The 24751-nt window shown below is 40.7% G+C and overlaps 4 protein-coding genes across 10 annotated transcripts in view; 3 read left to right on the top strand and 1 right to left on the bottom strand.

Annotated features, from left to right (window-relative positions):
* Window positions 1-3337: 3337 nt before the first annotated feature.
* LOC135103832 (uncharacterized) lies at window positions 3338-5583 on the top strand. Its single transcript, XM_064010642.1, has 2 exons — window positions 3338-3493; window positions 3619-5583. Exons 1-2 carry the CDS (start codon window positions 3455-3457, stop codon window positions 4441-4443), a joined length of 864 nt encoding a protein of 287 aa, XP_063866712.1. The 5' UTR covers window positions 3338-3454; the 3' UTR covers window positions 4444-5583.
* A 2135-nt stretch (window positions 5584-7718) lies between these two features.
* LOC135103833 (prolyl 4-hydroxylase subunit alpha-1-like) lies at window positions 7719-16247 on the top strand. 4 transcript variants are annotated; one of them, XM_064010644.1, is made up of 15 exons: window positions 7726-8502; window positions 8845-8915; window positions 9133-9236; window positions 9325-9493; window positions 9596-9744; window positions 10536-10661; window positions 12167-12337; window positions 12473-12633; window positions 12966-13085; window positions 13457-13630; window positions 13842-14027; window positions 14386-14460; window positions 15028-15096; window positions 15602-15767; window positions 16065-16247. In XM_064010644.1, the coding sequence occupies exons 3-15, from the start codon at window positions 9221-9223 to the stop codon at window positions 16133-16135; spliced, it is 1653 nt and encodes a 550-aa protein (XP_063866714.1). In that variant the 5' UTR covers window positions 7726-8502; window positions 8845-8915; window positions 9133-9220; the 3' UTR covers window positions 16136-16247. The 4 variants fall into 4 exon arrangements, with proteins under 4 accessions (XP_063866713.1, XP_063866714.1, XP_063866716.1 ...); XM_064010646.1 differs by having other exon boundaries at window positions 8858-8915; XM_064010643.1 differs by lacking the exon at window positions 8845-8915 and having other exon boundaries at window positions 7719-8502.
* Window positions 9669-24751, bottom strand: part of LOC135103834 (GS homeobox 1-like) — a 133660-nt gene continuing 118577 nt past the window's right edge. The window contains exon 4 of the transcript XR_010270211.1: window positions 9669-9790. The gene's annotated coding sequence lies outside the window, so the exon portion shown is untranslated. The remainder of the gene's footprint in view (window positions 9791-24751) is intronic.
* The window catches only part of LOC135103831 (SMC5-SMC6 complex localization factor protein 1-like), a 16608-nt gene continuing 13664 nt past the window's right edge, over window positions 21808-24751 (top strand). For 2 of the 4 annotated variants that reach the window (XM_064010638.1, XM_064010641.1), the window contains exons 1-3: window positions 21857-21995; window positions 24138-24193; window positions 24442-24673. In XM_064010638.1, the coding sequence (XP_063866708.1) occupies window positions 24457-24673 (217 nt within the window). In that variant the 5' untranslated portion in view covers window positions 21857-21995; window positions 24138-24193; window positions 24442-24456. Of the gene's footprint in view, window positions 21996-24137; window positions 24194-24441; window positions 24674-24751 lie in introns of all 4 variants that reach the window. The other 2 variants (XM_064010640.1, XM_064010639.1) reach the window with 2 other exon arrangements.

Genomic DNA, 24751 nt, shown 5'->3' on the forward strand with positions numbered 1-24751 from the left:
CCTAAGGAACTGATTTAAGAGGAGTAAGAAAATCAAATAATAACCTAAATCTAGAAGCATCACATCCCTGATTGAGTAAAGATTGCACGTCATTGTTTGTTCGGTAATGTACTGGACTTTCATACTCGAATCCCAAGTTCTACCTCTGACGCATTGCCTTTCTCATGAAGGTAGGATTTATTTGAGTTTCCACATCAGTTTCTCAGTATTTCATTGGACTGAGTGTGTACCCTTGTTTGAGGCTGTGCAAGTGGATACATTCTGGATTGAGTCAATACACTATGTGGTTATTGTAATGAGCGGCGAGAAGTGTGAAACAAGGCTTCAGTAACCGCAATGACATAAGCTGAAGAGTATAACTTTGGTAGCTGCAGTTGGAGAGCGTACATAGGAAGCACGTGGCATTGTGAGAAAGTCTCCTACATAAAGGCTATGTACTACGTTTCTGCTTGATCTCTTGACACTCAAATTAATATTTTCATCAGTAAATCTCCAGAGAGGATCCATCCCACCGCTGCCACCAGTGTTATAGAGAATGAACAATGTAATAAGATGTGACTAATTACACAGTTGGTTGTTTATTTTTGATGATTACAAGGGCAGTGGGAGGCAGTGGTGGACAATCAGACGAAGGAAAGTGAGAAATCACTGGACTCTTATATAAGCCAGGCCAGCATTCCCTGGGCTTCCTAGTTGCTAGCATCTATTATCCCAGTGGTTGCTAGTCTCTTACCGAGTATGGACATATGTGCTGTCTCCTCTCCTTTTTATTCCTTGTTGTTTCACTAAAATGCATTATTTTTTTATTTTATTATTATTATTATTATTATTATTATTATTATTATTATTATTATTATTATTATTATTATCATTATTATTATTATCATGATTATTATTATTATTATTATTATTATTATTATTATTATTATTATTATTATTATTACTATTATTATTATTATATTCATTTATTTATTTATTTTTATTTATTTATTTATTTATTTATTTATTTTATTTCAAATTTTTTTTTTTTTTTACTTTTGGGAGACGTGATACAGTGGCACCACACGCTAACAATAACTGGTGGGTCCTCTGGTGCATGGGGTTAAATCCTGCCTATGGTTAGAGATTAGGAAGAGCATCCACCCAGGGTAATAATTTGTTCCCAAATGCCAAAACCAAAGTCCTACATGGGAGGGGGACATCATCCTGGCCATGATCCATAATGGAAACAGAAAAAAAAATAAATAAATGTTTTTTAAATACTAGTTTGATTAACCCCAAGCAAAAAAATAGTAGTACATACGGCGGTGCGGTATTCAGTACCAGTGAATCATCTGAAGTGATAATGAATGAAAAAAGAGAAGCTGTTTTACCTTGGGGGAGCCATTATCGACACGTTTACCATCCCACTGCTCAGGTATATCACCTGGTACCTTGTTCGTCACCTGTGTTGCCATCCTGCCAAACCGCCCTTCTTGTTTAGTGTTTTTTGGTGGTCATTATTCCCTTCTGCAGTGCCTGTATTTGAACTGTGTCTATGCTCTGCCACCTACGGGGGTGTTTTTTCGTCGCTCGTCTGGGCCACACACACTCATCACTGATACAATTCCTTGCCTTCAATCTCTGTTGGCCTAAACCTTCCTGTACACCTGTGGGCTCACTCTATCGGTGTCCATCTGTGTAATTTTCATTAGTTGAATCTACTAGCAAGTGGTGTTTTCATTACACCGCCAGGCTGACACTAGCCTTGTTCTAGCATCCTGTTGTGCACACAGCCAAAGGAAGCAACAAAGAAGCATATGGTGAAGCTATAAAACTCAGCTTCAAGAATACAATTTAAATCTTATGAAGAAAACAGCTCCTGAGACTATGAATGTACACAGAGACTGTGGAGAAACTGGAGGATGTAGTGTCAGTGATCACATATGTGGAACTTGTGAGGAGGCTATAGGACATAGATTCAATGAACTACAGCTGAAGAACATGGTTAACAGGACACACAAGTCGTTCCATAAGGGGGTAGGACAGAATTTGTAACACATATGGTTGCAGTCAAGAACCTTCTTCACTATACCATTGTTTTAATCAGCAATCCCTTCGAAAACAGTTTTATCCTGACACTGCCACCGATGTTGCAGTGACAAATTAATGAGGCATGTAGTGACATTGGTTGATATTTGTATCCATATATATAAACATATGGGATGTAGTTGAGGAGCAGGATGTACAGGGCAGACAGCTCGCCCAGGGGGTGTTAGTGCCAACTGTGACCAGCTGAGTTGGGATTGGGTCTGGAAACCGGTCACAACTATGGTAATCTCTCAAATATCCAGACCTGACATCCACCAAAAACAAAAAAAATAATGATGTTTTATTGAATTATGATGTGGTATTGTACATAATTCATATATTCTGGTTTCCACCATCTTTCCTGCTTGGTTTTCAGCATTATCCTTTTCAATAACAAAGAAGGATGAAAGAGCAATAAAATACTAATTCATAATAACAATAACCGAGAACTACAAAGGCATCAGGGCACGTTGGTTGACACTGGCTTATCTACAAGAGCAATTACCACAGACACGCTGCGACTGAATACTGCGTCATCACATGTACAGGAAATGAATCGTTGATTGCTTGGGAAAAGTAACATCAGGAGTATTACACACATTTTCCCATAACCTATTTTTCATAAGCAGCGGATGAGCCAACGTGGTATCGCTGTTCCCCACGACAGCAAGGCGCCGGTCAGTATTTTGTAAAAAGTAATAATGGAAATCCCTTTTACCGATAAACTGACAGATCCAAATGGCGGCAACATCAAATGAGGAAATATCATTACGCTAGCTAAGGCCACATTTCAATAGGAGCTGCAGCACTACAGTGTTAGCAGTACTGGCATCTATTTTGGCAGCTTATTCTTTTTTACACAAAACCGGAACTGATAAAGAATTACCTGCCACGTGTGGCTCCGCTGAGCATGACTTTGTCATAGCCCCGTCTTCCGATTTTTCTCCTTTTCTTCTATTTTTTAACAGATAAATATGATTGCTTGTGTGATATGAAGGCATCTGTGTTTGTGTTACTAGGAATGTTTGCTTTACGGTTCTTGAAAAGTTCAAACATCACCCACTGGGTACTTCTGATTCCACTTATCACTTTCATTTACAATATCTTCAGTGCCTGAGTACGCAGTGAGGTAGATGAGAGATAAGACTCAAACAAGAGACGCATTTTACTGTGAGAAAAGTAAGTCCCAGGAAGTTGTACATGATTGCGAAATACAAGTTGTGGGAAAATGTGTCAAAGGTTCCTGATGCTACTCCTCCTTGTAGAAGGGGTGAACCTTGGGTATACGAGTATAGTGCCTGTTTATCTGTCTGTGGCACCGCTAATCGCACTCACTCACCGTGTACGGCTTCATTCACGCAACACGTTGCTCACACCCACTGCCATGGATCCACGATCGTTCCTCCTGTTGGTGCTGGCCATTGTAAGTGTGTGTGTGTGTGTGTGTGTGTGTGTGTGTGTGTGTGTGTGTGTGTGTGTGTGTGTGTGTGTGTGTGTGTGTGTGTGTGTGTGTGCTGTCATTCTCATTATAATCCCTTTCTTCTCTAGGTTCCTGCCTCCTCCACGCAGACCTGTACCAACCAAAACGCGTGTCTAGTAAGCTGCGAGGGCTGCACTGGCATCACCATGGTCCATGACCCCATCAACTGCCACCGCTTCTACTACTGTAAAGATGATCAGCTGCTTACGGACAGTCCCTTCGAATGTCCGAATGGACAAGAGTTTAACCCACAGACTCATATGTGCCAGCCTGACTTGGACGGAGAGGGATGCAGGCCCCTCTGCGCCTCTGAGCCAGGAGAGTGCCATTACACTTGCCAGCCAGGTGATACACTGATTGCTTCAGTCTATGACTGTGGAACATACTATATATGTGACGCTGAGGGTAACTTCGGCCTTCCAAAGACCTGTCCCCCTGAGAAACCATTTTTTGACGGAAAAAAGTGTCAGACAGATGAGATTCTTTGTTGTCACTGCCACGGCTACTGTTTCCCCGGCGATGAAGGCAGACTGGTGGCGGATCCTACGGACTGCCGCAGATACTACGTGTGTCTCAACGAGGGAGTGCCGGTTTATTCTGGGACCTGCGACAAAGGAGAACACTTCGATGCCATTTCACGACAGTGTTCGACCGAAGCGCCCTGCCGCACGATGTGTCGCAATGTGATCGGTGCCAATGGCTGCATTGAAAACTTTACCTGCCTGGAAAAAGGACGATTCGCCAAGTGCCCAAGCGTATGTTTCCCTGAGTACTATGACTGCTTGGAGTTTGGCGACACCTACGCTCCAGCAGTAGCTTGCCCCTACAACAATTATTTGTTTGATCCCGAAAAACTCAGTTGTGTTAATGAGGATTATTGCAACAAAAACTAAGAATGTGGCCTTTCACTGCCACATCCACATGGTGTCTCCACCTTTGGTGTGCCCTCAATACACACCTCTGACTCCTGACCTCCGGTCGTTTCCTCCTAAGCACACTAATAATCTCTTCCTTTAATCAATATTTATTTAATACAACATTCATGGAGATACAGTTTCCAGTTGAAATATAATCTTTATAAATATAATTTTTATTAGAAAAGTTTGCAGAAGAAAAATCCAGCACATTTTCAATATTCCCCAATGTCACATGTAGTGTGGTGCTGTATGGGTGTCCAGAGGGGCCTGGGAGGATGCCTAGCATGTGAAGACATAACAAATATATCTTATGATATACTTGTAAACAGGATGGATTTGTGCTATTTTAACTTTTATCAAAATGAACGTTGGGAATTCCTGTGTGTTACTCGTAAAAATGTACATTTGATATTAAGGTTTGGTAGGAGAAAGAAAAAAAATGTTTAAATGCTAGAAGGGATGATTATTAATTTTTGTGAATAACACCATATGAATTCGTATAAGAATATTTGGGAAATGACGGTTGTGATCGGATGTAAAATGTGAACAAATGTATTTTTAATTAATGCAATTATAGCTGACGAGACTCAAATGTTTGTATTTTAAATCTAAGATATGCTCAATGTATGACCTCTGCAATTGCATAATTTCTCTCTCTCTCTCTCTCTCTCTCTCTCTCTCTCTCTCTCTCTCTCTGACCACATTACTGTTTTCCTGAGTACTGTGGTTGCTCATAGATTTGTGACTCTTACGACACAGCGAGAATTTGCCTTTGTGATGTTTTGTTTTTATTATGAAAGACGTTTTTGTTTCAGAATATGTCCGTTATTTTTCAACACAATTTCAGTTCCCTGTTCTCCGCTCCTTGCCTCTCCCTTATTACGTCAGTTTGGGCATGTGATCTTTCATCACCCATTTAGCTTTCCAGTGCCACCACATAGCTGTATTTGCATTCGTGATCGAACAAGTGTGGAGAAGCTTGAACGCCGCCGGCCACCTCTAGCAGAAAACATCTGTGTAGTGCCCCTATATATTGTTGAGCTTGTAGTAATGATAGGAACACACACATAAAATACATGATAAAAATAAGAAAAAAATAAATAAAATAAAAAATGAGCTGAGATATCTACCTATTCACATAAAGCAACTGAACATCTTCTGCAGCCGCTCTTATGTCCATGTGTGGTCGCTGTCCCTCACTAGTCTTTTCCATAAGGCTGTTTTCTGCCTCTTCTCCACGCAACCCTCTCTCTCTTTATATCTATCAAATCATGTTCTGTGCATTCCTTCCATCTCTTTCTTGGCCCGCCTCTTCTTCTTCTTCTTCCATCCACGTCCATATGTTCCGCTCCTTTACCGACATTCTGTGCATCCCTTCTTTTAATATGACGAAACCCATTCATTTGCCTCGTACATCGCACGATTAATGTATCAGATGCTGTAATGTATCATGCTACCTTACATATTAGAGTCTCACGGTTACATCTTGTTTATCAGTATCGGCTCAAAGCAAAAGGGATCCGAGTTTGTATCTTGAGACTTGGATCAGGCGGAGACAACCTGGCCTTTGGTTCCCTTCACACTCTAGGCCCGCCACCCAGATAAGCCATTCGATTTACCAATCAATCCTCTCACTGTTAGGGGGGTCTGGTTTCTATTTTTATTTCCTTTTATTCTTAGTATCTTATCAACTGTAGCCTTGGTTCTTCTTAGTTCATCAGTATGCGTTATTTCCTCTTCTCTACTCTGCTTTTTGTAGCTTCTTCGTATATGTATGTACTGCACATTTAATGGATATATTATCTTTTTCATATTAATCTCTTTCAACCTACTCGCCTATATATTCATTCTTTGCTTTCTTTGTTTCTTATATTACTCTTTATTACTATTATTATGTTACTTATTACTATTATTATATTTTTAAAGTCATGACTTAACAAAATGAATAGATAAATAAATGAATGAGTAAATCTGTCTCTCAAATTCTTATGATATCACAAAGTCAGCCACTGGACAAAAAATGAGAATTTCAGAGGACAGGGCAAGCGCTAAAAAAAGATGAATAAATTAATAAACAAATAAACAGTAAAATAAAATAATGAAATAAACAAGACACTGTTCCAAAAAAGCATCTAAGATTTCTGGACGTATTGACTTATAATTCTCTTATTTGCCTACAAGATAATACCTGGAAAATTTTTTCAATTTATTTATTCATTTATTTCATTATTATTATTATTTTTTTATATTTCTATAAATGTTTAAAATATGCATAGCCTGCGATGGGTGCCCACAAAATATCGACCAGCGGGGCAAGGCTGCCGAGCATAAGCAGCGCAGCTTAGAAGACCGTGGCAGTGAGGTGAAGAAGATAAATTGTTATTTATGTTTGCAAGTTTTTGATGAGGCTGTATATAGAATGGCAGAAGCAGGAACGTGTATCTGAGATCAACATTCGAGAAGACAATCAAAGTGGTGCAAGTCGCCGTGCAGCGTGCACTTAATGCAAGTGTTGCCTGTGTGTTTAGTATTGCAGTTCCTCAGCATTTGGCGAACCGTAAAGGTGTTGGTGAGTAAGTGCTGACCAGAAACATGTCAATCCTTGCCAGCTGTCTGCAGTGCATGTGAGAGCAAAGGAAGTGTCACACTCTGCCTATAGAGACAGTAATTACTGTTTTGTTGAGATAATTAATTGTGGTACACGTGTATAGATAATGATGCTGTTAAGTTTGATAGAAAGCAGCTGGGGGAAAAGAGCCTCGATTAGTTAGAACATGCATGTCATAATTATCAAGCTATATATATATATATATATATATATATATATATATATATATATATATATATATATATATATATATATATATATATATATATATATATATATATATATATATATAATTATCTAGGCTGAAAACAACGAAAATCTGCCTGCAGACGCATGACGAGCGTATGAGCGAATGAGGCGGCAGCCACCAGCTTAACTGATCACATCTCATGATATGAAATTAAAATTTGAGGATAAGCACAAGGTACTTGGAAAACTACACAGGACTGTACGAACTCGAAGCTCTAGTAGTTTCGCGCAAAGGTGTTGAGGTTCCGCCTTTGTGTGGTCGGTTGAGAATCCGTCTCGATAACACTATACTTTCCTGTCCTTTACACCTGCCTCGTGTACACAGGTGTCAGAAGAGAAAAGGTGGTGCGGCTTCCCAATACACACACACACACACACACACACAATGAATGCGGCAGAGGTTCACCTGATGTGCGCCTGGCAGGATGTGAACGCGTTCGGATTCTTTCTCGTGTACTTATATTGTAAGTGAACCTTGCCGGTGACTTTACACCTGAGGTGACGCAACCAGTATATGTAGCCAGCACGTGCATACGCACAGTAGAGTTGTGCTGTGTACACAGTTCTTCGGGTATGAAGCACTGCGACACCAGACATTAAAATTTTAATATGTATTAAAATCTTACGTTAAGATCCTGCGTTTTTAAACTAGTAATTGGTGAATCCTTCGTGATGTTCCAGTGTCAATGAATTAAGAATATCACAGCAGACGTCTGGTATGAATAACACGTATGTGGTGTCATCATGAAAACTTAACATCACAATCTACATGGAGCAATATCTCGCTAACGAGGTGTCAAGTATAAAGCATCACGCTTCGCACTCATTGAGGAATTAATCCCTTGGTCATCGTTACCGGAGCATTAAACTCTCAATCTTCGCCCCGCTATGAAGTCTCGAGTTGGGTACCTACATATTTCCAATCCTTTTGTCCCTGTGTGCGTGGCTGTGAGGGGCGACAAGCCGCTCTGAGGACCAGGTACACACCTGTACGAGTGAAGCAACACCTGCGCATACATCAACATCATCATCATCAGTAACAGCACCAAAGAGCATACATCAACATCGTCATCATCAGTAACAGTACCAAAAGACTATCATCATCAACAGTGACAGTGATAAAAGCCGTAGTGGTAGCTGGGACCCTGTCTCCTTGTGGTTCCCAGCAGTGACAACAGGTAAAAAAATTTCATTTTTCTTTTCATCTTAATCGTTACGACCATAACATTCCATTATTCATTCAAAACTTCATCTTAACTACACTATCATCTTCGAGGAGACTAGAATGGAAACCATAACTTATGATATACCACACACAAAGTGTTATTCCCACTCATTCGTATTATCTTATCAAACACACACACACACACATACACACTCAATAAACTTATTGAAATGCAAATGGCAATGGGATCTTCATGAAACATTTTAGAGAAATTACTGAAAGCCATCCAAGTCCACGTAGCATGTGATGTAAAGTACTTCATAACACTTGTGATTTTATTTCTTTTTATCTCAAGAGAATGCTTGCAGATGTCAACCGGTCACTGAAGCAGGTGTCACGAGCATGTCATTATAAGTCTTTTGAACAGCAAGTATCGTTTGGTGCTTCGTATTATTTACACAAGCTGCAAAATACTATAATATCCTAACAGATTAACTATTTCCTCGATTATTATTATTTTTTTATAGACGATTATTTAATGCTCCAATTACAAAGTTAAAACTGACACAATATGATAAGATTTTCCCACAATGAGGCCATGGGAACTGCATATTCACACGGGTGTTTCTCATTATCACCACAGGCGTTGCCAGACTTGCATTGTCTCTGCAGACGTTCACGTTCGACACACGCCAGGGGTTCTGTAAGCCTTGCAAATAACACAGCGCGCCATGAGTGTCACGCTGGGTGAGTATCCCGTCTTTTTCTAACTATCGGTATCTCGAGCGAGTGTACTTCTTGATTCACACTTACTAATTCATAATCTTGCCCTCAGCGTGGGTTGTCCTGACGTGGGCATGCTCCTGGGGTTACATGGGTGCGGACGCGATGGAGACTGGGCAGTTTTATTCCTCTCTTGCTCAAATGGAATCCTTGTTTGATTTTGACGAGGGTGTCGGCGAGCTGTTACTCGACTTCCCTGAACACCTGCCCGCCGCCACCAGGTGAGTCGCGCGTACCTGACCCTCATGTTGTTACGATACCATATGGAAGCCAAATAAACTCAAGTGTAAAAACTGAGTGACAGAAATTCGTACCTTCCTTAGATATCTGGAGTCGTACGTGGGTGTGCAGGCGGACCGCGATCTCGGGCGGGAGATTCGTGGCCATCCCATTCACGTGTTTCTGGCGCTAAAAAGACTGGTGCTCTTCTGGCCTCGCATCGCCCCCATGCTTGTCGTCTACACCAAGCTCGGTCAGTAGTTGTAGTTGTAGTTGTTATTTCAGTTGTTATTGTAGGCCTGAAACGAGCAAATTACAAGATTTTCGAGAATGAAATGATAGAAGATCGAGCGTAGTTTGACTGTCATCGTTGACAACTCAACGACTTTATAGTATCACTGTGTTTTACACTGCTTTCCCAGTTCAAGACTATTATAAAAAATAAATAAATAAATAAATAAATAAATGGAGAAAAGATAGATAAGTTAATAAATGCATCTCTATCGGTGCTGCTGCTGGTGCATCCATGAAACTACTACTACTACTACTACTACTACTACCACTACTGCTACTACTACTACTACTACTACTACTACTACTACTACTACTGCTACTACTACTACAACTACTACTACTACTACAACTACTACTACCACTACTGCTACAACTACTACTACTACCACTACTGCTACAACTACTACTACTACCACTACTGCTACAACTACTACTACTACTACTTCTACTACTACCACCACTACTACTGCTACAACTACTACTACTACTACTACTACTACTACTACTACTACTACTACCACTACTACTACTACCACCACTACTACTGCTACAACTACTACTACTACTACTACTACTTCTACTACTACTACTACCACCACTACTACTGCTACAACAACTACTACTACTACTACTACTACTACTACTGCTACAACTACTACTACTACTACTACTACTACTACTAATAATAATAATAATAATAATAATAACAATAATAATACAATCCTTCCTTCACCTCTCCTTGACCCACAGAGGAAGGGAGCTGCCAAGACCGAGACACTGGGTGCGAGGGGTGGGCTCTGGCGGGCAACTGCCTTCACTACCACGACTACATGATAGAGCACTGCACCAGGGCCTGCCGCGCGTGCCTCTCCCCAGGTCAGCAGCTTGGCGGTGTGCAGATGGCGGTGATGGAGATCCGAGATAAGAAGTTTCTGTTCCCATTGGTTTCAGCTGCGGGTCATTATTGCCCCTAAAGAATCAGCACTTGCGAAACGCTTTGGGTTTCCGTTAGGATTATTATCAAAGGCTGTAGAAAACATGAGAACGTAAGAGAATAAGGGAAGCAGCAAGAAGCCGCCAGGCCTACACGTGGCAGTCCCTTGGACCTCTTCAGAGATGATTAGTAGGGTTGTCATTGCTGTTTTTTTCCTTGTTGATGCAGATTCTTTCTTGGACTATCATTAATTCAAGAAAACACCTTTGAGAACTCCACTATTTTACAATGAAGCTTGGTAAGAGTAGTCGAGATAAGACACTGAAATGTTCGAGACCACGGTTCCCGGATCACCAATTACAAGGTGCCAAGATTTGCAAAGATTCCTCGTTTGAATTTATGAACAGGAGCAGTACGTTCATATTGTGCATTAGGGTATCTATAGTGATGTACCCTTGAAATCTAAGGACGTCAGCATTGCTACATATACTCGTACTACTTGCATCATGGGTGTAACTTCGGGAGATTATTTTTATGGGACAAGAGGGCATGCATGAATACAGGTTCATTAGTTGGGAGTGGGTTTACACTTTCAGAAAGTACATGAAAATACAGGGAAAGGGGAGGATGGGTTACAAAGTATGGGAAAAACACGAGAAAAGAATAGTAAAAGTAAAAGTGACCCTCACTGGGATGAGCGTGGCAAGGGAAAATTTTTCTCCTTGTTATCAGGCTCCTCTAGCTGCAGTGACAGTCTCCCCTCGGCAGGACGAGTCATCCTTTTTGGCCTAAAAGACGTTTCTTTGGTGTCCTACGGTACCTGCTGTACTTCATAAGTTCTCATAACTGTGCATACGAATAAACTTAACCTGCCCCAAACCACTAAAGGGTGCAGTCCAGCAGCTGGGGAGCCTCAAATACACCTCGTTTGGTTTACTCAGTGTCTCAGTTGTCTCACGTGACATCTCTACCGCAGAAAACTTTACTGCCAACATATTGAGTCATGTGATGTCCCACAAAGCAGAGATGTTACTTATTGTAGCAGGCAAAGTGGATCCCATTACAGTTGACATAAGCGACAAAGAGCTCGCGGTGGCCATGCTGCAGTCAGCTGATGGGCTGCGTGGCGCAGAGGCGGTGTTCCTTTCTCATTTCCCTCCGCGTTGACATGTTTTTTTTTTTCTTTTTTCATTCACAAATGAGACTATTTTTTCCAAATCTTGTTATATTTTGTCCATGCGCCTCTAGCTATGAATTTCAACATGGCAAACAAATCAAATTAATAACAGGAGAAATAATTAATATATAGGAAAAAAATTGGGAGGGGGGAGAGGCGGGAGTGGCTATAGTTTCCTAGTTCCCACTTACAGAGTCAAACCTCTAATTTGCATGCATAGAACAGTTTGTCAAACATTGTGCCTTCATCGTTCTCCTTGTTGTCGTGTAGGACTGAAGGAGCAGGTCATGTGGGTGATGACCACGGCCAGCAACATTCCCATGCCCTCTATGCACGACCTTCGAGGAGCTGCTTTGGCCCTGTCCCGCCTCCAGAACTATTACCGCATCCCCGTCGGCAACTTCATGACGGGCAGGATAGAGGACGCTCATTGCACCCCAAGTAAGTCTTTACACTAATATTTCCTACTCGCCCATTAGAAAGTTGACGAAGGAGTAACAGAAGCGTAGCGGTAGATTCTAAAATGATCAGGGAAGCTTCTGACGAATAGTGAAAATGCATGGGTTTGTTTTTCAGGACTGACGGTGGATGATTGCATCCTAGTGGCGGACGTGACTCACGCCCACGGGAAATACAGCGAGGCTTATATATGGTACGACTATTGCCAAGCCTCGGCCTACATTGATCCACGACTGCAGGCGGAGATCAAAGCCCGTAAGGAAACTGTGGAGGCAGAGGTGAGTGGGAAGCACGTGGGCTGGTAACGTTTTCAGATCATAATTATGGTCTCTGTGAAGCAGACTGAAAGTTCCCGCAGCAGAAGTTACCATAGAGCAACGTTGCCATTCACTACACCGGCAAGGCACACATCGGGTTTTCATAAACTAATGAACTTTTAAAAAATACATGCGGTACTACTTGAGCGTCCTGCATTAATTCTGAAATATCATTTTGTGTATGTGTGTGTGTGTGTGTGTGTGTGTGTGTGTGTGTGTGTGTGTGTGTGTGTGTGTGTGTGTGTGGGTAGCAGACCACTGTATAATGGACTCAGCGTCGTCTTTTCTTCCAGCACGACTTGAAATTCAACGCCGGCAACCTTAACTTTTTCCCCAACCCTCTCCGGGAGACGAAGAACCAGCTGCCCTGGGACACGCCTTTCTCCCAGCTGTGCCGCGGCGTCCACTATCGGGTGAGAGCCACGTTAAATGGACAGGAGTAGCAAGATGAGATCCTCTACATATATAAGGTGCAAATGGAACTTTTAACAGAGACAAAATGTTTGAAGTATCGCTGTTTTCAGCGAGGTTTTATTTATAGACCATCTCGCTTCAGCCAGTGCCAGTATCATCCCAAAGGGCAAATGTGGCGGTTCTTGACTTTTACAGTAAAATACAGACTGACACACAGACAGACAGAAAGACGGACTAATTGTACACTCACAGTAAAATATAAATTATGTATACAGAGAGAGAGAGAGAGAGAGAGAGAGAGAGAGAGAGAGAGAGAGAGAGAGAGAGAGAGAGAGAGTTAAAACAGTGACTCCCAGCTGTATGCATACAGGAGGACAAGGACCAGTCGGGGCTTCAGTGTTACGTGGACAACCGCAACTCGCCGTACCTGACGCTGCAGCCTGTGCGCTACGAGCAGCTCCACATCAACCCCGAGATGTACCTGTTCCACGACGTGATATCTGACGCAGAGATCGCCGTCGTGAAGGACCTCGCCATGAAGACGGTAAGCTACATCATGGAAAATAAGCGGCGTATTCTGAAGCGCTTTGTTCTCTCATCATAACGCCAGGTTCTAAGACTGTTTGTCCTGTTGATATTGTAGAACAACAACAACAACAACAACATGATAATAATAATAATAATAATAATAATAATAATAATAATAATAATAATAATAATAATAATATGGGTAATCCCGCGTTCCTCCACAACAGTTGCAACGGTCAGTCACGCTCAGCCCCACAAACCACAACGTGACGGAGCAGCGAGTGTCCCACACTGCATGGCTCCAAAACTCCTCTCACGCGGTGCTGACGAGACTGGCACACAGGATCGCCGACGTCACGCAGCTTGAGGCCCATGAGGAGCAACTGAGCACCCGATCAGCGGAGGAACTGCAGGTGTGTGTGTGTGTGTGTGTGTGTGTGTGTGTGTGTTTAAACTCTGAAGAACCAGTTTTGATTAGTATACTTTGGGAAGAAAAACGACTCTAATTAAACAACAATCCGTCCCCGTGATCATTTACCTAACTACGTACGTTGCTTGCATTCTTGGGCGTAGGAATCTATCGATTCTGCTGCTTTCTTTCTTCTCTTCTTGACCGCTGGCAGGAGCCTGGCAGAAAATCTTCACACCTAAAAGTTTTTTTGTGCTATTACTGGCATGACCACCTGTGAATTTAATAATATAATTATGAAGTCATCTCAGTGGTAGTTACTAGTTATGTAACTTCAACTTATCTTGTAACATTATTTTCAGGTTTTAAACTACGGGATCGGAGGACTGTACAACGCTCATAACGACGTTTTGTACAAATCTCATCCTGAAGATGAGGTAACGTGCTCCTTTCCCTTTTCTCCTCCTCCCCTGTATGCATATTATCACCGTGCAAAGAAGAAAATAACTGATGCACACTGTAAACTTATGAATGAAGAAGCATTGACTGTACACGTATTTTGAAAAGCCTTGTGCTCTCAAGAACTATCTTCAAATACCACAGAAATAATGGGTATTTTTCTCATTTATGATACAGAATTTCTGTTAACTTATCAGTAGTATCATTAATACTTCGTTAGAAAACCCAAATGCTTCCCATTAAATTCTGTTGAAACTTGTCAAGATTAGACACCGAATCTTAATCACGGGAATTATTTCCGAGAAGCGCTCCCATGAAGTGCATGTTTCTTGGTATTCACGTTAGGAAATTGGCAATTTAGAATAAGTAACGAAAGCATCAGTGGTAGCTAAGAAGGACCTTACTCCAATTCCAAAAAAGGGAAAAGAAAAACAATAGAGAAGATGAAGTGTTAAGATAGAAAAGATAAACATATGAATCAATCTTGTAATAAACTCTCTCTCTCTCTCTCTCTCTCTCTCTCTCTCTCTCTCTCTCTCTCATAGTGGTCCCGAGTTCCTGTATATCTTAGCGAGCGCGAGGCTGGAGACCGCATAGCAACTTGGATGTTTTACGTGAGTGTACATTTCCCTAAGTCAATGTCTCACCGAGTAGTGTCATTTCGTAATGAGTCATGAGCAAACAATATCAAATAGATATCTTCGGAGTTGATGAAAAGGGGTGAAATCCAAAACAACTTCAGTTTGTATTAAAAGCAAAATCAACGTCAGGTTTACACTTGACTGCTTGACTTGTGACATCATTCAAATATCCTCAAAAGATTTCAAAATGCCAAAATTAGATAACAAGCACTAGACATTTTTTAACAATTCCATCATTCACACCTTTTGCTGTTAAGGTTCAGTTACTCTATCATCCTCACGTTTCGCTGTCAGTAGTGTCTTAAGAAATCTTTAACGACTCCATCATTCACACCTTTCCACGACAATGATGTTCTCGAAAATGTTCAATCCCTGCAACATTCATACCTTTTCCTAGCAATGCTCCTTTGAAACTGCACACTAAACTCGCAAGACAAGGGGAATGCACAACAAAGAGCTAACGTTACTATGGCCGCAGCTGAGTGACGTCATCGCGGGTGGAAGAACTGCGTTTCCCGAGGCCAACATTGCTGTGACCCCGGAGAAGGGCGCCGCGGTCCTATGGTACAATCTTAAGAAGAATGGGCGTTTCAACTCAAAGGCACTGCACGGCGGCTGTCCGGTGCTACTAGGACAAAAATGGGGTGAGGCTTAATTTTTGAAGTTCATATAACTTTCTGAGGCATTATGAATTGTACAATTCAGGAAAAAAAGAACGTAATGTTAGGTCGTTTGTTAGGGCGCCAGAATAAGTCAGTCACTCAATGAGTCAGTCAATCAGTCAGCGAGTCAGTCAGTCAATCAGTCAATCAGTTAATTAATGTCAAATGAGTCAATCAACCAATCAGTCAGTCAATCAGCCAGTCAGTCAATAAGTCACAGTTAATGAGTCATTCAGTCAGTCAGTCAACGAAGACAAAAGCAAAGCACCTCCGTTCCAGTGGCCAACCGGTGGATCCGAGAGAATGCAAACTTCCGGAGGCGTCCGTGCAGTACCAACCCGAGGGAGTGAACCCACCACTTCCCTTCGTCACGCCACTAATGGAGATCGCTTTAACATGTGATGCGTAACCAAAGGAGGAGAGGGAATGCAAAGAACGTGAAAATAAATATATGTTTCGGTATTTTACACATTTTGGTATGTCCCAAGAAATGAGACGATTTAAAGCTGCATGAGGAAAGGATTGATAAGGACAACATTTGGCTTCCTATTTTTTTTCTTTTTTTTTTTTAAATCTCACAACTGACTTTCCTGTGAGACTATGAACAACATATGCTGCACATAGTTTAATCGAAATGTCTGTTGTATTTTTTTTTTCTAGGTATAAATGAAAGCTAGGGTAAAGTGATTCTCTAACGTAGTGGTACAGTAAAGACACATCTTGGACTGTGAAGGCGCACCAAGCCTGCAGTCAATGTAATGCATGCCTGTTAAAAGGAGACGCACCTACGTATCTACAAGAGTTAGGCAGCGCACTTTGGTGATAGTCGCGGCACACAGTTTGTGAATCACTGCAGTCTAGATCTAGTGCATGAGAAGTTTTCCCTTCCCTCTAGACAGGCCCGTAGTCAGAAACACTCAGCTCTCTCACCATGATTATTGTCAAACGCCGCAGAAATGATCAGCGGGTTCTCAAGAGTGTTTCTCCTGTTAATAATGTAGAAATCTTGTTAATCTATCACTAGAACCATAAAAATACCGTTAAAAACCGTGTCACCAGCTAAACTTTCTAGTCTTCTGAAAGTAATCGAGGTGCGGCCACAAGTGTTTCACAATATGATCTGCAGACTGACACACACACACACACACACACACACACGCAGAGGATAACGTAATATCATACTTTTTTTTTTTTTACGGCTTCATTTTCACGTTACACTCTTTGCTTACGTGTAAACCAAAAGGAATATGAGAGGCTGACACACAGACAGAGAAGGTGTAGGAACAACAAGGACAGATGAGTCTGTGAGCTGCAGGGTGATGCAAAATGAATGAATAAAAGATAAATTTTATTATTTTTTTTTAAATCAAGTGAATAGATAGATAAATTAGTAAATAAATAAGTAAATAAATAAATTATAACGATGCCGACGTCGCCATAACGAGGCAAATTTCACGATAAGGAAGTGAAGTTGAAGTAACTTTTCCTTGGCAGGGATGAATCCTTTCTCCCCTTATTGGGTAGCATGAAGTAGTCAGAGGGTGGAGGAGGAGGAACAAGCCCTGAATCATCCAAGTTGGAGGTTTTAGCAAAGGTTTGAGTGAGGACTTCAGCTTTAGAAGATGAGATGGCAGTGGTGCCATCAGATTGATATAAAGTAAGAAAAAATGAATAAGAAAAGTTATTAGAGATGTTTTTGGCTAGGTGCCAGAACTCACGAGGTGAGTTACATCTTGAAAGATTTTGACACTTTTTATTTATTAAGGAGTTTTTGGCTAGTTGGAGAACAGATTTGGCATGATTTCATCATCTGAATCTCATGGACTTATATATATATATATATATATATATATATATATATATATATATATATATATATATATATATATATATATATATATATATATATATATATATTATGTAGAAAGGACACTGGCCAAGGGCAACAAAAATCTAATAAAAAAAATGCCCACTGAAATGCCAGTCCCATAAAAGGGTCAAAGCAGTGGTCAAAAATTGATCGATAAGTGTCTTGAAACCTCCCTCTTGAAGGAATTCAAGTCATAGGAAGATGGAAATACAGAAGCAGGCAGGGAGTTCCAGAGTTTACCAGAGAAAGGGATGAATGATTGAGAATACTGGTTAACTCTTGCGTTAGAGAGGTGGACAGAATAGGGGTGAGAGAAAGAAGAAAGTCTTGTGCAGCGAGGCCGCGGAAGGAGGGGAGGCATGCAGTTAACAAGCTCAGAAGAGCAGTTAGCATGAAAATAGCGGTAGAAGACAGCTAGATATGCAACATTGCGGCGGTGAGAGAGAGGCTGAAGACAGTCAGTTAGAGGAGAGGAGTTGATGAGACGAAAAGCTTTTGATTCCACCCTGTCTAGAAGAGCAGTATGAGTGGAACCCCCCCAGACATGTGAAGCATACTCCATACATGGACGGATAAGGCCCTTGTACAGAGTTAGCAGCTGGGGGGGTGAGAAAAACTGGCGGAGACGTCTCAGAACACCTAACTTCATAGAAGCTGTTTTAGCTTGAGATGAGATGTGAAGTTTCCAGTTCAGATTATAAGTAAAGGACAGACCGAGGATGTTCAGTGTAGAAGAGGGGGACAGTTGAGTGTCATTGAAGAAGAGGGGATAGTTGTCTGGAAGGTTGTGTCGAGTTGATAGATGGAGGAATTGAGTTTTTGAGGCATTGAACAATACCAAGTTTGCTCTGCCCCAATCAGAAATTTTAGAAAGATCAGAAGTCAGGCGTTCTGTGGCTTCCCTGCGTGATATGTTTACCTCCTGAAGGGTTGGACGTCTATGAAAAGACGTGGAAAAGTGCAGGGTGGTATCATCAGCGTAGGAGTGGATAGGACAAGAAGTTTGGTTTAGAAGATCATTAATGAATAATAAGAAGAGAGTGGGTGACAGGACAGAACCCTGAGGAACAACACTGTTAATAGATTTAGGAGAAGAACAGTGACCGTCTACCACAGCAGCAATAGAACGGTCAGAAAGGAAACTTGAGATGAAGTTACAGAGAGAAGGATAGAAACCGTAGGAGGGTAGTTTGGAAATCAAAGCTTTGTGCCAGACTCTATCAAAAGCTTTTGATATGTCCAAGGCAACAGCAAAAGTTTCACCAAAATCTCTAAAAGAGGATGACCAAGACTCAGTAAGGAAAGCCAGAAGATCACCAGTAGAGCAGCCTTGACGGAACACATACTGGCGATCAGATAGAAGGTTGTGAAGTGATACATGTTTAAGAATCTTTCTGTTGAGGATAGATTCAAAAACTTTAGATAGGCAGGAAATTAAAGCAATAGGACGGTAGTTTGAGGGATTAGAACGGTCATCCTTTTTAGGAACAGGTTGAATGTAGGCAAACTTCCAGCAAGAAGGAAAGGTAGATGTTGACAGACAGAGCTGAAAGAGTTTGACTAGGCAAGGTGCAAGCTAGGAGGCACAGTTTCGGAGAACAATAGGAGGGACCCCATCAGATCCATAAGCCTTCCGAGGGTTTAGGCCAGCGAGGGCATGGAAAACATAATTGCGAAGAATTTTAATACGTGGCATGAAGTAGTCAGAGGGTGGAGGAGAGGGAGGAACAAGCCCAGAATCGTCCAAGGTAGAGTTTTTAGCAAAGGTTTGAGCAAAGAGTTCAGCTTTAGAAATAGATGTGATAGCAGTGGTGCCATCTGGTTGAAAAAGAGGAGGGAAAGAAGAAGAAGCAAAGTTATTGGAGATATTTTTGGCTAGATGCCAGAAATCACGAGGGGAGTTAGATCTTGAAAGGTTTTGACATTTTCTGTTAATGAAGGAGTTTTTGGCTAGTTGGAGAACAGACTCGGCATGGTTCCGGGCAGAAATATAAAGTGCATGAGATTCTGGTGATGGAAGGCTTAAGTACCTTTTGTGGGCCACCTCTCTATCATGTATAGCACGAGAACAAGCTGTGTTAAACCAAGGTTTAGAAGGTTTAGGACGAGAAAAAGAGTGAGGAATGTATGCCTCCAAGCCAGACACTATCACCTCTGTTATGCGCTCAACACACAAAGACGGGTCTCTGACACGGAAGCAGTAGTCATTCCAATGAAAATCAGCAAAATACCTCCTCAGGTCCCCCCAACTAGCAGAGGCAAAACGCCAGAGGCACCTTCGCTTAGGGGGATCCTGAGAAGGGATTGGAGTGATAGGACAAGATAAAGATATGAGATTGTGATCGGAGGAGCCCAATGGAGAAGAAAGGGTGACAGCATAAGCAGAAGGATTAGAGGTCAGGAAAAGGTCAAGAATGTTGGGCGTATCTCCAAGACGGTCAGGAATACGAGTAGGGTGTTGCACCAATTGCTCTAGGTCATGGAGGATAGCAAAGTTGTAGGCTAGTTCACCAGGATGGTCAGTGAAGGGAGAGGAAAGCCAAAGCTGGTAGTGAACATTGAAGTCTCCAAGAATGGAGATCTCTGCAAAAGGGAAGAGGGTCAGAATGTGCTCCACTTTGGAAGTTAAATAGTCAAAGAATTTCTTATAGTCAGAGGAGTTAGGTGAGAGGTATACAGCACAGATGAATTTAGTATGAGAGTGACTCTGTATATATATATATATATATATATATATATATATATATATATATATATATATATATATATATATATATATATATATATATATATATATATATATATATATATATATATATATATATATATATATATATATATATATATATATATATATATATATATATATATAAAGTGCATGAGATTCAGATGATGGAGCGCTCAAGTACCTTTTGTGGGCCATCTCTCAATCATGTATGACAAGCAAGCAGTGAATATGGCAGGCTGGTTATGTCACTCAAATCGAGACTGACATACTGGAAGGGAGCGGTCCGTGGGTGACTGAAGGTTATCTATGGAAAAAAGAAGAGGGATTTTTTTGTTCTGAAAGTGGATCTAAACTGAGGCGTTGACACACACACACACACACACACACACACACACACACACACACACACACACACACACTTCATAATACATATTGATGACATGCACGTGTAAGTTCCAAACTTTACTTTGTTATGTGCAGATGACACCAATATATTGCTATCAGATAAGGATATAAAGGCTTTGCACACAAACTTAGATTCAAAACTCCAAGTAAATCATTGGCTAAAGGTGAGCAAACTAATAGTCATTGTCAACAAAACCAGTCGTGTAATTTCAAATACCCTTCCTACAATACATATGATATTCGGGAACTTTAACAGAAGATTAGACAAAAGGATGAGGATTACAGGTAAAACAGCTAAGTAGGTTTCATATTTATGTAGACCTGGTGGCTTCTTGCAGCTTCTATTTTCTTAAGTTCTTATTGTCTTCTATACTTCCAGTAGTATTAGAAAATTAAGTATTCGACTAGTCAGTCATACTAGAGAGAGAGAGAGAGAGAGAGAGAGAGAGAGAGAGAGAGAGAGAGAGAGAGAGAGAGAGAGAGAGAGAGAGATTCTCTCAAGAATTAATTTTGCTCTTTCTAGGCTACAAAACTATTAAAGATTGTAGTAAAAGTACAAAAGAGCCTAGAAAATCACAGGCGATGCAGATGGACTTGTAAGGGCTCCGAATCAGAGTAACCAAGAAATGAAATAGACACGAATAACTTCAGAAAAGCTTCACCAATCCCTAACAGCAACACTTAGGAAATAACAAAAGGAGGACAAAGTATGGCCTTACAGCATATCCTCGGCATATATAACAAATATATGACAATGCATTTTCATAAAAAAATTAAATACACGATATTCAGGGAGAGGTGGGCAGGTGAGAGAGCCTTTATTCTGTATCTATCATGTTCTTACACACATAGTTCACTTCTAGTTGTAATTAGATAAACAGAAAATCTCGTTACACCCCGATAAAATTTTATGTGGTATTTGTTATCGTGTATTCCCACGAATAGAAGTTCCTAACGTAGCAATGAAATTGAATTCCCGCCGCCACGCACCTCGAGGTTCCCATCAGGAAACGTTCCCGTGGTGGTTGTTGTGATGGTCAGGTTTCGCGGGCACTCTTTGACAAGTCTCCTGCATATTATCTCCTGTCTGCATTTCCGCTGAGGAGAGTGGCCTTCTGCAGCGACATGGGGTGACGGGAGTAGTGCTACAGGAGGAGTGAGGCACCACAAACACGCCGCCACTGCAGCACAACAAAGACCCCAGCAGGTGAACTAAGCACCTCCGTCCTGATACTGTCTTATTCAGATTTTCACAGAAATCTTTTACGTGGGTATTAGGCTCTGCCGGTGCTCGGGATTGTTGGCTAGGCAGTTTGGTGTGTCTGCTGCAAACTTGGTGTGACCTTGGTGCTGCTTGCAAACCTTGGTGTGATCTTGGTGTGACGGGTCCTGTGGCATAAATATCATCAGTTTGAGCTCCCTCGCATACAGTCCTGTTTCCGGCACTCGTAGGGAATTGGGGTCATGGGGGTGACTGGGAAAGCAATCTGCTGGTATGATTTGCCAGTTGTGCATTTCGGTATTTTTTTTTTTAAGGTGAGGACCATAACGCTCAACACATTTAGGAGTATTGTTTTTTGATCACCTTTATGGATACTGAGAAATTTTATTATAGTTTTCATTGTAAATTGATAGTTTATGTGATATAGGGAATTTTTGTTCGGTGATCCATGTTGGTTAGGTTAGTTACATTAGGATAGGTTAGGTTAGGTCAGGGTAGGTTAGATTAGGTCAGCTTAAATTAGGATAGGTCAGATCAGGTCAGGTTAGGATTGCCTTCTTTTAAATTATTATCTCCATTCAAGTACCCTAAAATGACAATTTTTATGTTCCTGCCCACAAACCCCGCTTTCCAACAAGTCCCGAAGATTGTAGGGGGATGAGGGGAAAAGAGCCAAAATGAAGTATTCCTGATATATTTTATTCTCAAAATCATCCATAAGATAAAATAATAATGAGTATCATAGTTTTGTACTCAAAATGCAGTTTGGTCCTATTGTAAAAATTTACCTGCATTTCTATTGCAGTGTTACCACAGGAGTGGAGATACTGTCACAACATTTTGTGTGTGTGTGTGTGTGTGTGTGTGTGTGTGTGTGTGTGTGTGTGTGTGTGTAAAATAATAATATTCGGTTTATTAATCTTGCAACCTTACAGCTGAAAATCCACATGTTACATACTTGTATACTAACATCTATACATATAACCCTAAGGAAGTATCTTACAATTCGATACTGTGGCTGCCAAATGGCACCAGTCAACCTAGTAGACTATGCCCAGGATGGTCAGGCCACCCCGTGTGCATTTTTATTTTCAGAGTTTGTTTCTCCTGCCTAGTAGCAGATCACAACTTCCAACTTATACCAGGTTCCTTATCACTGCTAGGTGAACAGGGGCTACACTGTAAAGGAGTCCGTCCAATAACTTCTGACCTGACCCGGGATTCAAACCTGGGCCCTCCCAAGTGGGAATCGGGTACACTAACCACTGCGCTACCAGGGGTGTGTGTGTGTGTGTGTGTGTGTGTGTGTGTGTGTGTGTGTGTGTGTGTGTGTGTGTGTGTGTGTGTGTGTGTGTGTGTGTGTGTGTGTGTGTGTGTTATTTAAGGAAATGCATACCATTTCTCTCTCTCTCTCTCTCTCTCTCTCTCTCTCTCTCTCTCTCTCTCTCTCTCTCTCTCTCTCTCTCTCTCTCTCTCTCTCTCTCTCTCTCTCTCTCTCTCTCTCTCTCTCCTTGCTAGCCAGGCTGCTTCCTTTCATACTTAATTACTTATGCAATATTACATATAGTACATACAGTACTATTATACAGTACATGCATACATACTTTTACATATTTACACAAAACATACATGATAAGATTCTCTCCCTCCCTTCAAAATTCGTCACACATTAGGTTGTGTAAATTTGAAAGGAAATTAATAAAAGGTGTAAGTTTAGTAGGTAATTAACTATGTATGCATTAATTAATTTTCTCCAACTTTGCAAGCTCTGTACTCTTTACTCTAATGTATAAAGTATATCCACTACATCCTCTTTGTGTGGTGCAGATGTAGATGTTTATTTCATCACAAATGTGGATGCAGATGTTTAATTTATCAGAACTGTGGATGTGGATGTTTAATTTATCAGAACTGCAGAAGCAGTTGCAGACATCTGATATATATATATATATATATATATATATATATATATATATATATATATATATATATATATATATATATATATATATATATATATATATATATATATATATATATATATATATATATATATATATACTATGGTGCCGTCACAAATCCCCATCTCACCCCTGCCCCCACAGTGAAACTCTCTCTCACCTGCAGGTGACACTGGCTTGGTAGTGGAGCGAGAGGGAACTTCTGCCAGTTTTGATATACATGTAGGTAAAATGTTTCATGCAATTTGGTTTAGATCATAAGACTTTTCAGTTCTTTATTGTTTAAAATTTTTATATATTTATTTTAGTTAAGGCCATATGAAATATATATATATATATATATATATATATATATATATATATATATATATATATATATATATATATATATATATATATATATATATATATATATATTTTTTTTTTAATTAATGGTACAGACTTGTTCTGAGTTTTTTGTTGTGTTTCAGGAGTGCAAGACAAAGATGGCAGCAAGGTTGAGTTTCCAGCTGGACCAGTGTCAGCGTCGATTTTTGTTCTCTGCAATATCTTCAGATTTGGAAAAGTCTCTTCAGCAGAAAATTGAAAGCTTACAGGGCAGAGTTGTGCTTCCTATAACAAACTCCTTTTCATCGCTGTGTACACATGTTATTGCCCAAGAGTTTTCACCCACTGAAAAGGTTTTGGGTGCTCTAGCTGGAGGTATGTAGAAATATTTCTTGTCATATGCTTATTGTCATCATCATTACAAATACATACTCAATGGATCTTTTCAGAGTA

This window comes from Scylla paramamosain, chromosome 9 (assembly GCF_035594125.1).
Source record: "Scylla paramamosain isolate STU-SP2022 chromosome 9, ASM3559412v1, whole genome shotgun sequence".
NCBI classification, from domain to species: Eukaryota; Metazoa; Arthropoda; class Malacostraca; order Decapoda; family Portunidae; genus Scylla; species Scylla paramamosain.